The sequence below is a fragment of the Numenius arquata genome, chromosome 9, assembly GCF_964106895.1.
Source record: "Numenius arquata chromosome 9, bNumArq3.hap1.1, whole genome shotgun sequence".
Taxonomy (NCBI): Eukaryota; Metazoa; Chordata; class Aves; order Charadriiformes; family Scolopacidae; genus Numenius; species Numenius arquata.
In genome coordinates, this window is record NC_133584.1 from 13987420 (window position 1) to 14004053 (window position 16634).

Genomic DNA, 16634 nt, shown 5'->3' on the forward strand with positions numbered 1-16634 from the left:
ACCACAATGGGGCTTTATTGTGGCAATACCAACCCCACTGCAGCTTCTAAAGCTCTTGGTTGAACAGAGGGTGAGCAGCTTCAACCCCACACCATGCTGAAGTCTGCATTCCTAAAATTCCCCAGCGCAAGCAGGCATGCTCAGAGAAGGCGGCTTAGTGGCTCAGGGGTTATTAGCTGAGAGTTCAGGTTTAGATGTGCCACAGGATGGAGGTCAGGGCATGGATACGGCTCCTTGTCTCTCCTGGGCTTTTATTTAAAAATCTTCAAGCATTCTCAGTCTAGCACCCTCAGTGTCCTCTCTCCACCCACTATTGCACAAAGTGATTTTTGCTCGCGTTCCTCTGGTCATTACGGCCTGAGTAAGTGCCGTAAGGTCCCTGCGGCCAGAGTGCAGGAGATCCACACTGCAGCAGCCTCCTGTGAGGTCTCGGGAAAACAGCAGCAAGCAGCTTCCACCCTACCCCCCTGATAACCACTACATCAGTGTGAGGGAGGAGGATAGTGTTAATGCAGCAGGAATCAACAAGCCTGCTTGTTTCTTATTCCAAAGCAAAGACAAAGGTGGGGTTTGTTCAGCTCGGCAGTACAGCCAAGCCTTGCAAGGAAGGCAGGAAGAAAAGTGGGTATTTTTGATTTTGGTTTGGGCTGAGTCCCTTGAAGTAGGATAAGCATAGGAGTATTTTATAAAGAAAAGTAAAAAACTGGAAATGCAGAAGAAAAATACTTGTAAGTGCTCTATACCTGGCCATTAACACTGCTTCTCTGGAGACAAAGGGGACTGGGAGGAGGGGATAAAACAGGGGAAAAAATTCAATGCTTCAAGCTTGTTTTATCCTAACTGCCGAACAGGAAGGAATCACTAAACATTTCTGAGTTTTAGAACAGAAGATAAATGGAAACAAACATTTGATTTTTGGGTATATTTTAGAAAAAATATGGCACACAGACTAAAAAAGCGGAGCTAAAATGTAGCAGGGTAGTCTGGACATAAAACAACAAAATATAAGAGTGAAAGAAGGTCCCTAAACTCCATATTCTTCCAGCATAGGAACACCTATAGCAATCAGAGAAAATGAACTGTGAAGGTAGAGATTCAACTCCTATTATTTGGTAGAAGTTCTCTGACAAATCAGTTTGCTAGTGAAATCACACTATCCTTTTGGTTTTTTTAAGCTATTCATTTGCAGCGTTTAATAGGAACATTTTCAGCCTTGGACTCTGAGCCGTATTTGGCAGCTACAGTGCTAATAATAAACTGTTAAAATATCCTGCTCCTTCAGCTGACCAACTCCCTTAAAATGTCTTGTGGCAGAAGCCAATGTGCTGTTTGATCAGGAAATTAGTTGTCTTGGAGACATCTTCACATACAACAGCAACTCAGTCAGTCACTTTGAGTGACACCACCTAGCAATCTGCACATTAACTTCAAACAGAAAATGAGGATATCAAAGCCACTGAAAAAGAAATCATCACCTGCAAGAAACATGCTGTTCTTCTCCCATACACTGTTAGCTGAAGGGAAAGCTGTAGCAAGATGAGAGTTTTGATCTCAAAATGCACTGCTACCTTCCTGTGTAATTAGGTCACTAAGAGGCTAAAGGTGTTCCTGTTCATACAACCATTTCTATGAAAATTATAATCTATGCTGTTTTTTCAGAATTGGTTTCAGTTCAAACCTGCAGGCAACAATTCTAAAAAATAAAAGTTACCAAAAGGTTAGGCAAAGAGGCAATCAAGAAGTGCGACCACCTAGTTATAACTAAACCTCACCAATCAGAAAGAGGGTTACAACTACAAAGCATGCGGGCAGTTCTACAGCACCAGGCATCAGTTTACAAAGAACATAAAATAGTGATTTCCAAGGTAAACCACTAAACCCAGGTTATGTGACCTGATAAAAAAAAAATAAATATGCTTATCTTCTAGTCACCCTAATGGAATGCTAAAACGCTCGCAAATAACAAGTAGAACCAATCCTCTGCAGCTCAAAGATACAGAGAGATGCATCGATTCCCTCTCACCAGCTCCACACACACACACACACAAATGTTGAGGCAGAAAACAAGTCAAATGCCAGACAAATTTGATTCATGCCAATGCATGTATTACTCCACCTTTGGGATTCGGGATTATGAGCAATAGGACATAATGTCTTTAATCGCCCTCAAAACACATCTCTTACCTGGCAGTAGGCCTTCTGTTGGGCTTTCTCCTGCCCAAAAAGACAGATTGGTGCACTGGCAGGGGTTGGATCTAGTGGAACATGGACCAAAGCATCCTCAGTTCTCTTCAGCACATGGTCTGATGATCCAGCATAGTCAGAACTGACAGATGTTTATTCCCCTTCCGAGCCTAGACATCCACTGGAGATGGTGTTCCCCCAGGGTCTTATGCAAGCACAGAAAGGTGCACTTAATGCATCAATATCTTTGCTGATGTATTAGCTTCTGGGACCACAAATCTGTTCACTGTGGGTTTGTGTATTTGCAGCACAGAACATACAGGCAAGTCTCCTGCATAATTTTCTTACTAGTATCACATATGATTTGGGAGTAGGTCAATTCCTGTGCAAACGGGGATACGTGCAAAGGCTTAAAAACTGTCCCTGTACAGAACACTCCTGCCAACAGCTCCGGTTAAGGGGAAAAAGAAAAACTTTGTCCCAGCTGTAACGAAAGGTTCCCCTGGGTAGCAAGAACAGTAGCTTTGCTCACAGAATATTTGCATCTCAGCTGAATTAGTTAATGTGTGTTGAACACTCTGAAAATTGTGAAGTGGTTTATAAATGCTAAGGATTGTTATTTATTATTGTCTTGGTGCACAACAGCGGAAACCAGTGCCATTTACAGACGCAAATTAAGAACAACAGGAGGTCCATCAACATGCAGCGGGTCTGGGGAATTTTTGCATTTGTCTCCCCCACTCCTGTTTCCCTCAGACAGAAACCTCTTCCACAGGGCTCCTACAATCCTCGCCGAGCAGGGCTGGCCTTGGCCCAGGGAACACTGTCAGAGTGGAACAGTTCTGCTGAGAGAGGATGAGACCTCCACCTGCAAACCCCGGTTATTCACTTCTCAACAGCACTCTCCTACACTCCAAAGCACTGTTATCACTGCCCTTAATGAACAGCAAATATTTATCACCCAACTTAGTTTGGGGCGAAGTAAGACAGAAAATAGAATAAAATAAAACCACATACTCATTTCATGGTAAAGAAAGGGATAGTTAAAAAAAGTTGAGAATTCAGTGGCACACAATGGCACAATAGGGTGATTCATATACAGAAGCAACTTCTTACAAGACTGGTCTCAGCATAAGAGCAGATTTTAAGACACCGATTTCTTTACCTGCATTGTTAAGACGCAGCTTAGATAAAAAGATGATTCTAAACTTCCTGTCTGCAGCTTGTGTGAAGGAGTGAGAGGGACTGTCAAGTTTTTAAAGTAACCCAAGAGTGCCCTATGTTTCCAGAACCAGAATTTAGGTTTAAGAAGATCAAAAGCACTTTTTTTTCAACTTTGATTTTCCAGACCAACTTGTAACTTAACTCTGCAGCTCTGATAATGTGCAAATAGTTTTGCTAAGTGCTTACCTAGATCATATGAATCCCTCTCCAACTAAAATAACTGCACAGACATAGTCATTCTTTGATATTACAAGCCTGTGTCAAAGTGGTTATTTCCAGTATAACATTGCTGCCTCAATGGCATGCTTTGCACATTCACAAAATTCATAGGATATTGGGAAAAACTAGGGATACAGGGTCAAGCTTTTACAGACAACTTAGCACATAAAATAAGGCTCTGACAGATGCTCAGTCAAATTGTAACAGCTCCTTTTTATCAATACTGCACTTAGATGTCCATTACAACTTGCACATTGGAAAAAAAAACCTGGTATTTAATTCAGAAGGTACAGCTTGCTCTCAGAGACATGCTGCACTTGCAGAGAGACTTGCATGCCTCTTATTTTCCTCAGGTTACTGATTGCTTAGCACATGGTTTCCCTACTGTCTATGAAATACAGACATTTCAGCAATTCAAGCTTTGAGGGCCCAGTATCAAGGGGCCAATATCAATACCTGATCTGCCATTCAGTACGCTGTATGCAACTTTCAAAAGGCAAATTTGAGAGACAGAAGGCAACAGAGCCCCTGAAGTGTTGTTACAGTGACATTCCTTCCTCTATTTGCAGAGCTGCAAATTGTTTTACAAATACCATTCAACCAAAAGTTTAAAATAAACAGCAATTCACTGGAACAGAAGCAAGCTCTGCTTGTTGTATCACAAGGAATAAGCACTGGAGAGCAGCTGGACAGCTATGCCTGTGTACAGACCTGCATCCATACCCAGACTTCAGAATCATATATACAGCAAAGAGCAGTAGGTTTCAGCACCACTGAATCAATATAACTACACCGCTCTTAATGCTGGCAAGGAAGAAGTGTATTTAGAAGGAGATTAGGGTATTTCCCCCCTCCTCCCAGGACAAGCCTTATTTTATTTGAATGCAATCAGTTAGCTCCTTTGTTTGCACTCAACTCCAGATTCCTCAGTGCACCAGGCAATGCTGTACAATCACATTCAAGAGTGGCAATGTACAAAAAAAGTTTACACGAATTGGTCACAAAGTACCTACAAGAGCTTGCAAGCTCCTGCAAAACACCCTCTAGAACAGGTTCCTGTCACTCTGAGCTAGGGACAGAGATTAGAGTTATCAGCTTTGACACTCAGCAGGAATGTGTCACAAAGGATTAAATCATTATATCATGAAGTGTCAGCAAATGCAGCTTTTCTGCTGTTCTACCACTAAGTTATACATTAATTAGTGAGGTACGAAACAAACATGAAATATCTCCAAGCATCTGCCTGTGGATCAGGCCCAGCCAGAGCTATTATCACAGGATTCATTTCCAAGAGGAGTGACCGAAAGCATCACCATCTCTTCAAGTGATCCATTAAAATGCAAAGAGTAGAAGTGCTGAAGGAAAAAGCACAGAAGCTAATTGCAGGGTTTGTCTTAGCATTTTTGATAGCTGTTTAATACAACTTCTTCCTCACAACCTCAGCACCTGATTTTCTAAACAAGGACATATATGCACCATTGAATAAAAACATCCTTGCTTGAGAGAGGTGTGAAGCAGTGTCAAAAGATCCTACAACATGACCAGGAAACTTAAGACATTTTAGAACAGAAAAAACATGGTCTAATAGACTATGCAGTAAAGCAAGAACCAACTTTGTTATTTCTAGATGCAATTGCAAGTGTTCCTGAGCTGCTCAGCAGTTCTGGACCAAATCTTTTATGAATTCTCACTCTGACAGTGGGTGGAAGAAATTCTACATGGTCTGACTGCAGGCCATGGTACAGAAGATCCAAGCAAACCAACAACATCCCACACATAAACCTTTCCTTTTCATCTAAATTGTGATACTAGAAAGGTGCCATTAGACAAAAGAAAAAAGAAGATTCTCTGCCAATTCCTTCTGGCTATCCCAGCAAGACTTCTAGCTTTGGCCATGTCTTGTATTTTTCCCTTGCTTTCTGTCCCAAACCCCTGCCTTCTGCTGCTTGGCATTGCCTGACTCTGCCAAATTACACCAGCATGCAGACTGTCACCAGGATGCATTCTTTAAACTAATTTGTCCCGATTGTGCTTTGGGATGCCTTCAGTATAAGGTAAGACTACTTGCTAGAACTGCCTGTCTGGGCCAGGTTGTAATCTGTCTCTAAGAAGTTGAACTGTACTTGATCTCAACACCACTCAATGACAGAGCAACTAATTGCATTCATGATTTAAATATTTTTGAGGCCAGACTCTCAAAAACAGACTTCCTTTTCCAGCTTTAGTCTCAGAGGGTTGCATAGTTAAACCGTCCTATCATGAAGAACAGCAAGACCAGGATGTTTGACTATTCTGGTACCACCTCACTTCTCGCAGATTGCTGAAGCACAGGAGATGAGGAAGGCTTCTGATAGTACAGAGGTCCCACTACGTACAATTATATTCAGAAACTTGTGCAGGCCTGTGTAAATTTGGGGGCAGCTCAGAATGGAACACAGGTCTAGGGTGTCCTGACTCAGTGTTTTACTTACAGAGTGATTTTCTTAGGGTGAAACGGATGCCACCCACCTCCTGTGCTACAAGTTGAAGCCACCCAGTGCTGTGCAAACTTCTGCCCACAGCCCTAAACATGAGTGGGTGGAAATAGCTACCATGCTGTTTCAAAGACACAGATATGATAAACCTTAAAGTAATTAATCACCCCCACTCAGTGCTATACAAATTGTACTTTCGACATCAACATTCTCATAACAAAATGCATTAACAACCATCTAATTAAATGCTTTATATTAGATCAGATTCATATTGTCTGACAGGTGAAATATAATGTGTTAACAGGATTGTTGTAAATTCCTTAGCATCAAGTGTTTATTAAAAGCTCAAATGTCAAATATGTCGGGGAGAAGGGAATCTATCTTCGTGAAACTGAACGCTACAGCACATGTTGATTCCCTTACAACCAGAAAGTCACTGAAATGGTGCTTTGAAAGAACTGCAGAAAGTTTATCTAATGCAGAAGTACATGATTCAGGGACCTGTCAGGTTGGCTGAAGTACTAAGGCGCAGATTAATCCACTCGGTCCAGGACAATTGCTATTTGCAGTAAAAGGGAATGCAACAGAGTGGTAGAAGTGCAAGCAAACAGTGGAGTTCTCTTTATTAAAGAGAGCAAAATCCATAGCAGTATCTGTCAATTGGAATATCCATTGCTGCTGAAAGATTTATTTTAAATGTCCCATAAGCTGCCTTCCAGTTGCATTAGCAAAAAAAGAAGCCAACCTTCATATTTTTGTTAGTCAGACAGTAAGACAGGTTTGTGCTAACAGAAGTCATAAACCTTCACTGGATATAAAATCCATAGTTAGGATGGGAAACCTATGAAGTACGGTTGCAAGTTCCAATAAAGCTACAGTTCAGTCTCCTGAACTCAGATCATACTACCAGTGATCAGAACAAGACTAGGGCAAATAACTTAAGACATCCACCTAAAGGTCATTTTTCAGCTCTCTCACTCTTGCTGCCATGCAGGCACACTCCTCTTTTCTCAATAAGGAATGTTCTGTGAGTACAACATCCAAAGCTGCCTTCTGCTTTAGCTCCCATGATAGGCCCCCTGCTTTTCCAAGGGAAGAAAGCAGGGTAGATGCCCTTCTTTGCTTCCCCAGAACTCCATCTACTCTACTGCTCCTTTGATACCCCAAAGACAGGCAAATTAAAGAAAGTCTAAACGTAATATAGTATGTTGTGCAGATGAATGGATTGTTAGTCTCAGGGAATTTTATCTCCTTGTTCAGAGGATAGCAGGGAAAGCTACTGATGAGAAGAATTAACATTTTTCTTTTAGGATATGGAGCTTAACCCATCCCAGCTGTAAGTTGTTAAAGGAAAACCTGACTCAGGAGGTATGTTATCCTTCATAATGCATTCAACTCTTAATCCTCTCTTTTCATAGGAAATGAGCTACAGCTCTTGCTTCTCAAGTTAGTTTCATACACTGGCATCACCCAGCCGTAGGTAATGGACTCAATGGCTGGTCATTTTTCTTAAACTCAAAGAGAGTTCAGAGATCTATGCCAGAGCCTCTACCTGCAGCTGCCTCCACGGGGTCTCACACAGACATGCCTGCAGGTGCAGTTGTCATCTCAATCACTGTTCACAGTGTCATGCTGAAGGAGCCCTGGCAACTGAAGCCCCCTTCACTGCAGGTGAGAGCTAATGTCTTGGCCTTAACCACATTTCTTCCTAGCACTGTCACTTAACTGACCTTGCAGAGTACAAACCACTAGAGTCTGATCTGGACAGAGAAAGGAACACAGGGAAGGGTTTCAGAGATGTGCATGGGAAAACCATCTTCACAGCAAAAGGACTGGGACGGTCCAAGAAAAGATGCCAAAATTTTAGCTGTACGGGAGATGGTTAAAGCCTTTAGGAACTTGGCATTTCTCAAATAAACATTAGAAAGACAATCCCTACTATCCAAAAGACTTGCACGGCTTGGAGATTCCCTTTGAGAAATCCAGCCAGGACTATGACATCCTGAGTCTCCTCTAGACTGGACTCTACCCACGGGCTGCTCTGGGTCTCCAAGTACACATTTGTCTTATAAATTACCAAAGCTATAATAAAACATGCCCTCCAGCCTTCCTGAGCAATGTTGTACTTGCCTTTAAATTAGTTTCACCTAGAAAAATAGCCAGCTGCCTACAAGAAAGTTGAACAACTGGTTTCTGACTAGAATTGCTCCAAATGTTTTTGCATTCATGCAAAGTCATGTGGAAGAAAAAAGGAAAAGTCAGAAACCCAACAACTCACGTATCCTGGTTACCATCCTCCACTATAATTATAAAATTGCCCTTAAAACATAATTGCATAATTGGGCTTGGCAAGTATTCACCCGAATCTTTTACAAATATTTCCACAGACTGAAGGAACAGGCGGTGGGCAGTCTGACAAGCCTGCCATGAGAATTTGCGCCCTTAGGACATGTTCCTAGCTATTACACTAAATACTTTGCATCACAGCCTAATGTTTCAAAACAGTAGTTTAGCAAGTGAAGTACCAGCATCTTAAAACAAATTGAGAGAAAGATTTTCAAGCTATTTTCACTGCACACATACATGGAACAGCAATCTCTTTGAACAAAGAGACAGAGGAGGCTACCAATCCTTTCTAACTAGTAGAATCCCCAGTGACATGAAATTGGTTGACTTCTAGTAGCTATAATCAATTAGAAGCTACCAATGCCTTGCTAGGTTGCTTTACCAGCATAGTACTCTGTCCCTTAAGAAAAAAGCAACACAAACACCCCACTACCTCAAATGCAAATATAGAAACATGCAGCATGCAGGAAGAAGAGACCCAACAGAAGCCAGAAATGAAATCTGCCATACAGTAAGGTTGTTTTTAACAGCTGTGCATTATGCATTCAGCAGCACAGGGAATGCCAGCAGGGAGCCTTTATTAACATAGGCCTCAGAGTACAGTGTGCTCCTATCATGATTGGCCTCTCTTGAGAAAAGGCGCACATGCACAAAAGACTTAACCCTAGAGAGATCACGCCAATCCTGTTGCTATTTCATCAGCTCAACACCACAACAGATATCAGAGAACCTCCATGATGTATCACCGACAAATAGGTAACACTTCCGACAATGCCTGAAATCTAATCTACAATAGACAGTTTCATCAGCAAGTTATGTCAGGCAGGGAAAGGGAGAAAAAATACTGCACAAACCCACACAACAGAGTCACACTACCGATGGTGTTCTGCTATACAGACCTCAGGTACAGGGGAGAACCATGAAATGCTCCTCTTGTAGAAGATGCTAATAAAAGCAAGCTGTTGTCAGGACACCTGTGTTCTCAGCGCAGCAATCTGCACCTCCACTGCACATATTTTAGGGGCCCGTCAATCCAAGAAACAGCTGGAATCCTTGCTACAGATGCAGGGGCCCAGCAGGGTAACTCACTCCATTTGGTGAGCTGGTATTGGCAGCACAAATCTTTGGCCGATGCCAGTTCTGCCTCCACTGTGAGATTTGCCTCTGTCACAAACACTTGCTAGCACTCCCAGCTCAGCACTGGGCAGACAGCAGAGAAAAGGGATATGCTCTCAGAATAAGTTCACCACCTCTCCTGTATCAGGTGCTGATACAAGTGCTCTAGAGGTCTTGTCATCAGCTCTAAGTTGGAGCTGGCGTCAGATTGTTAAAGTGCGGCCTGTCCTTGTGGGCAGCTCCCTCAGAAGTAAGATGCAACCACCAAAGGGACAAAAAGATACGCTAGAGGCCTGGGAAAAAAAAAAAAAGCCCACTTTAGCACCAATTTAAACCAGTCCTTCCCCTGGTTTGAGGAGGGGAGAGGGCAGTAAGAGGAAAGAGAATGATGGCATGAAATGTCCTAAGCATCCCTCTCCTGGGTCTACAGAGAAGAAAGTCTTATGATAGGAAAGGGAAACAAAACATCAACCTGAAGAGCTTGAAAACTGCTCTAGATGACTGAACACCAATGTGTTCCTGGAGTGGAGGAAACAGCTCTGTATAGTCTGTATTTATTCATATCTCCTTGCTCTTTTCTCCTCTCTTGTTAAGAAGTAAAACACAGTGTCATGTCCCTAATGACAAGAGCTGGGTTGAGGCAGCAATAGCACTAGAAATTTCAAGGGGCTGTTTAATACGGAATGTTGTCATTCCCAGGAGCATAATATATACGGCTTTTTTAAGACTACACATCTGTGCATTACAACACTTTTAAACTTAGGCGATGAACAGAAAAAGACAGGTAGTGTTTATTAAAGAAGTTTCCTGGAAGCACTTGTACTGCAGGAACAATACTCTCTAGGTCAGGTACCTCTAAAAGGTTTTTAATATGAGTGCTCCGTACCTCTCATCACAACAGCGGCAAGTGCTTTAAAAATCAAAATATCACTGACTGTAATATCATCACTTGATAAAAATACTCCTTTATCACTATTTAGGCACAAAAAAATCCCAAGTCTAGTCACAGAGAGAGTAAGTAATTAGCCCCTATGACTGGCAGGCAGAGACTTGGTCTCTCAGTCACTCCCAGCCACCCACTGCCCAGAACACAAGACTGTCTTTTCTCCAATTGTTTTCTTGATTAATACAGCCTTGAGGCTCAGTTATACCTGTGTCAAAGAGACAAGTAATGATCAGGCACAGCCAAGTGCGAGGAAAGGCACCAAAAGACACCTGTTGTTTCAGTGTAGGGTCTTAGCAAGACCATATGGTCTTGGTGACTATGAATGGGATGCCCAGGAACTGCCCACATTCAGAAAATACTCACTTCCTCCACCAGGTAGGTAGGCCATTTGTAGTCCTAGTCTAATGCCCGGGGCACAAGATTTTGGACAAAGGCATGACAACCAGTACCTCTCTCTTAATTTTGCCACACCCCAACTCTTGAAATTGCCCAGAGTTCAGTCACTAATAGCCAGGGCACGACAACACAGACAAAAAGGAGTTAATATAAATAGAAAGAAAAAGACTGACCTAGGGGGCAAGCCACACCAAGTACAAACATCTGAGAATCTGTACAAAGTCTCCTCGCCTATCATTCATCCACCAATTATGCACCAATGTAATTAAATCAGGAAAGCTACGTTTAATTTTCCTATCATCACCCGATGAGATAAGAGCAGTACGTATGGGAGGGATCAGGCACAGGGGAAAGAGCTATTTATTAATAAGTTAAATCCTTTTAGATTTAAGAGCCTCTCTGGCCAAGAAGGGTCTGATCCACAAACACAACTTCTGGGTCTAATGAAGACAAATGAGACACCCCATCTCCATTTCTGCCCTGGGCTTGGTCCTTGAGTGCCTTCTTTTATTCAGAAACAAGGCTCGCTGAAAATTGCCAGGCATAACTTAAACAGAAACACAGCTTTTGTTTAAAGCCTAGTTTTAATTTATATATTTTAAACTGAAGAACACTCATCTCCTAGCCATTATATTAACAAAGATGGCCACATTAATTTACTTTATTTCTAAACAGCCTAAGGCTCGTTGTTTTCATGAACAGCAAGGCATTAGGGTGCATTTGCAGAAATGCAAGGCACGCTCCAGCCCGTTATTCTGTCTTTCTTCTTTTGCCTTCTCTTGCGTGAGGCAGGAAGAAACGCTGTGGTCCCTGTCCCCTGCAAAGACCAGTAATGCTTAAAACAGGGTCATATAAAGCTTTCTCTACTTGCTAGCCACACACCCAAAACTGCTGCTCTGGCTGTTTTCTCTCTTTTCTTCTTTGCTTCATCCCATCCAGCCCTGCTTCCTCAGCCAGTTATTTAAAGCCCTGATTGAAAAATGTGTCACATCATAATAGTGGATGACTTCCACAGGATCAGGTTTTCAATAACAAAAATCCTACAGGCTTTGATGCAGCCATAGCTTCACCACATTATTTTTTTTTAAACAGGAAGGGAAAAATATTTATAACAGCAACTATAAATATACACGCTTCTGACTTTTCAACTTGTTGTCCTTGTTCTCCAGCTAAATTTAGTCTGTTATATCCTGTCCAGCCCTTGGTAAAAAAGCAATACACACTCAAAATTGCGCAAATCCCACAGCAGTCATTTATACTTATCCAGGTACCTTACCAGGTAACCAGATGGACAGGTAGATTCTCATTTAGTGAACGTAAGTATGTTCATGGCTATAGAGGAAGCGATTATTATAGTGATTACCCCTCGATACAGAAAATAATTATTATTGCAATAGGACAGCTCTGTGCTTCTGAATGAGAAAAGTGATGCAGATTATTCACAAGACCATACACTTGGTTTGTGCCAAATATGTTTTGAAGGTGCATGTGCACCTCTGAGCTACGAAGAACCATTCACCAGCCACACCTGCTGTTTACCCATGTCCTTATTTTACAAGCAGAAATGTTTGAGATATCGATTCAAATCTGGGTGACTGATTTCAAGGTCCAACCTGCATGTGAAAGAGCATCTTTTCGTATCCTGAAGGTTTTCATTTGTGTGAGTGATTTCTTAGTCAAAACAAGATAAATATTTATCAGGAACTGACTACCTAGAGAATCAGAGTTGTTAATCATTCCACTGGTAACCTTAAGAAGCCTTAGTCATGCCAAAGCCCAGGTGATTTCCGCAAGGACCAACACGTTTCACCCTGGTTTGAGGATCCCTGCCCACGATTCAAAGTTTCACGCAGATGAGGGCTCCCCGGCCACAATCTGACTTGCTCCCCTCGCAAGTTTTGCAACCTAAGCAAAGAAACGCCGTTCAGAGGATGCTCCTGTACAAGCATCAGCCGATCTCAAAATCAAAATAAGCGGTCCAGAACAAAATATCTGTGTTTCCTACAGCCTTGATAGTTGTGAGGGAAAAACAATAAAGGGTCGGGCTCTCCTCGCCTCCAGCCGTGCCGGCTCGGCGTTTTACTCGGGCACCGGCCAGCTCTGTGACCCAGCCTTTCCTCTGTGCTTATAAAAACATCGCTGCTCAAGGCTAGGTGGAAAGGACAGGAAAAAATAGTTTCCTGGGGGTGAGACCCGTCCTATGGCCGGGGAGCCCTCAGCTCGGCGCGGAGAAAGGGTCCGCCGGTGCCGCACCATCGGGAAGCCCTGCCCCGGGGTCCCCGGCCGGCATCGCCACTGCCCCCGCCCCGCACGGTCCCTGCCCTACCCAGCATGGAGAAGATGAAGTCCTTCGCCGTGTGGATCTCCAGGGCTCGCTGGTCGTCGTACTCCCTCTGGTCGTGCTTGGTGAATTCCTGGATGAGTTTATTCAATTCCTCCACCCTGGCTCCCGATCGGAAATCCAGCTCCGGGAAGGGAGGCTTGCTGTTAGTGCCGGCGGACCCTGCCTTGCTGGCGAGAGGCGCCGCCATCTTCATGCAAAAAAAAAAAAAAAAAAAAAAAAAGAAAAAAGGAAAGAAAGGAAGAGAGACGGGGAAAAAAAAAAAAAAAAGGAAAAAGGAGGGGTTTACAATGTTGCAATGGGAGAATGGAAGCGGCGCCGCAGCGCAGCGGCAAGCCCGGGCGCGGGGGCTGCCTGCGCGGGCGCGGAGCGGGGCCCGGGAGGCGCAGAGCGGCGCGGGGCGCCGCGATCAACAAGCGGCCGCGCCGGCTGAGCCGCCCCCCCCCCCCGCCTCCCCGCGCCGCGCCCGCCCGCGGCACCGCGGAACCGCCCGCCCGCCGCCGCACTGGGGGCCGGGCCGGAGCGGAGCGGAGCGGGGCCGCCTGCTGCCGGGGCCGGGGGGCGCGGGGGGGGGCTCGCTCCTCTGCCGGCGTCACGACGGGCGGGGGCTGAGGCCGGAGCCAGACCTCTGGCTCCGGGTAAAATTCCTTTTTTTTTTTTTTATTTTTTCAATTTAAATTTAATTTTAAACTTCGGCAAAAGCCTTGTCCTGCAAGTGGATTAATAACCGGCTGAGAACTCTGCTCCTCCCACATGTTCCCGAGGCATTCTGCGCTTATTCCTCTTTTGCTCCAAAGGCATCCTGAAGATTGTTATATATATATATATGTATGTATGTATGTATGTATGAATTATTTTATCTTACATCTTAGAAACAATGACCAGGATAAAGTATCCTCACTGCTGCACTTGAAACCAACCCTGCCTAGAAGCTCCTGGGAGCTACATAGACAAAGGATAGGAGGGGAAATGGCATCTCAGAAGACTTGCCTGAGGTCAAGCAGCCTATGGCAAGGAGCCCAGACCTCTGATCTCCATCCATTCCCTTATCGGCAAGACTACATGCTTTTCTTCTGTATGTATTTTTAATGCCTTCTAACTTTTCAGCCTGTAGTGGTTTTCTCCCCGATCTTCTGTGCCTTGTCCCATCATTAAACATACCTAGCACAATCCATTATTTACCTCAGTGCATCTGCTGGAAGAACTAACTGTCTTCCTGCCCAGGGAACGTACAAATATATTGTGTTAGCCTTCTACAGGGCATTTCAGATGCTATGGCAGTGATGCAAACTGCTTGGATATGTATTAACCTCTCAAGATTCTTGGCAGGAAACAAAGCTTTCAGCTCAGTCCCAGACTATGGTAAAATGTGTCTATGAAAATTAGACATGAGGCATTCAGAGAAAAAACAGGAAGGTGGGACTAAGCTCAGTGTGAAGAGGTTACAGGCTGGTTTCTCTGATGCACAGTAAACACAGATGCTAGTGTTTAGATCTGAGCTCGGGGTTGTGGCTTGGTTCCTCTGGACCACTAATCTTGATCAGAATTGGGAGTTCAGCACCTCCTGCGGTGGGACCTTATCTGAAAGAAGAATGAAAATCAAGAGTAGGTTTGGACCCTGTAACAGAAACCACAGCCTATTCAAAGGAGAACAGCTGATGCCTCTGGCTTTGTCCTGTAACTACTTACACAGCTTTTGAGGGCACTGATATGCTCATTATCTAAGAAATGATGTCCCAAAGGTAACGGTAGGAGTGCGTGTGTGTGCATGCACATGCCCTCTGCTGGGTACACAGGCCCTATTGTGTTCAGGTACTGCTCACAGCCACTGACACACAGCGACTTCATTCTCCCTCTGAGCCTTCGTGATCAGCTGCATTGTCACATGAACCTCTGACCGGCACCATGTTTGACTTTGACCAAGCACCTTTCCTTCATCTCCCTCCCCAGCAAAGCCTACAAATGAAAACAATTAACTGATAGCATTAACATAATGCAGGATCTGACTTGCAGAAGAGCAATTAGTAGTGTTTAGTGTTGGATTAGTTCTGCTAACCCGGCTCAGCCCATGCCCTCCTGCGCTGGCCTGCTGTGGTCCCTGCCTGTCTGAGCACTCAGGACCTCCTGGTCCCTCGCAGGGTCTGAAAGAACCTGCAGTGGTTTTTTGTCTGGGGTGACAATCTCATCCAGGCGAACAGCTCCCTCTTGTGATAGCACCGCTCCCGCAGGACTCACAGCAGCTCCTGAACCCCAAACCACTTCAAGACCTGTTTTGGCCTGTCCACCTCCGAACATCCATAAGTCCCCTGAGTGCCTGCCATAACCATTTCTAGCTGTGTGGATATCCTTGTTTCCCTTTCACGTAGTGCAAACTCCTAGCAGCTATGATATAGGCATCACTGGCACTGCTTAGCAAAGTAGCTGGACATTTTCATACCAATGACACTTTTGATCCCCAACCCTCTTGCCTCATCTTTTTCAAGCTGATGTTCTCCCCAGGCTTCATGGGCTGGGTAGCTTTCTTTCCTAACCATACCTTATTTGCTGCATCATATGTCAATACTGGCACTTCCAGTAGTTTCTTCATGAGCATTTTGCCTCGGATTCTGTCTTTCAATGGGTCTCCAAATGGTCACACTGACTCTCCACCCACACCAATCACAGACTTACATTGTCATTTTTCACCCTTTTCATTTAAAATGTTTAAATCCCATTCAGTAACAGCTTCATAGCTAGCTTTGATTGCCTGAATTCACTAAACATCTATTGGAAACATAAATTGCTTCAGAAACAGCTAATGCCAGAAGCAATGGAGATTTCAGTTTGATTGCCTTTCTTAATGGCACCTCTTCTTGAAGTTATAGTCACCTTCATATTTGCAGAAAGTTTCCATTAGATCAAGGTGTTAACTGCTCCATGCTTCCTGCTCGTTTGGAGTTTGTTTTATTCCTGGTACCATACATTATTCAGAAATTATTCAGAACCAAAGAATGTGTTTCATTTAGTGTCTGAGCTCAAACCAACACTGTTTACCAAAGCAGCATTGAACAAACAATTTCATTTTTCTTTAAGAGTCTCTGAGAAGTACCGCACCTCTCTGCCCTACCTCAGTGCTAAGAGAAATGCTCTGTGAAAAGCAGTTGTACTTGCAAAAGAAGGAGCCTTTTTACCACCTCGTCTGGAAACCTTTGAATGGGCTTGGGTCTCTCAGTGACAAGTGGGATCTGCTGCACTGTCATATGCTTGTTAATACCCTTGAAACTGCATCAGCTTGCAATTTTACCTCATCACATCAGTGCAATTTAAGATCTCTGAATAAATACACAGTTAATTCAAGTCTTACGTAAATCAAGCACTGGGGATTACTTGAGCAAATAAATGAGAATGA

General features: G+C 43.8%; 1 protein-coding gene across 1 annotated transcript in view; it reads right to left on the bottom strand.

The window, feature by feature from the left end:
* MB21D2 (Mab-21 domain containing 2) overlaps positions 1-13442 on the bottom strand; it is a 58656-nt gene extending 45214 nt beyond the window's left edge. The window contains exon 1 of the mRNA XM_074153876.1: positions 13232-13442. Within this exon, the coding sequence (XP_074009977.1) occupies positions 13232-13442 (211 nt within the window). The remainder of the gene's footprint in view (positions 1-13231) is intronic.
* Between the last annotated feature and the right edge of the window lie 3192 nt (positions 13443-16634).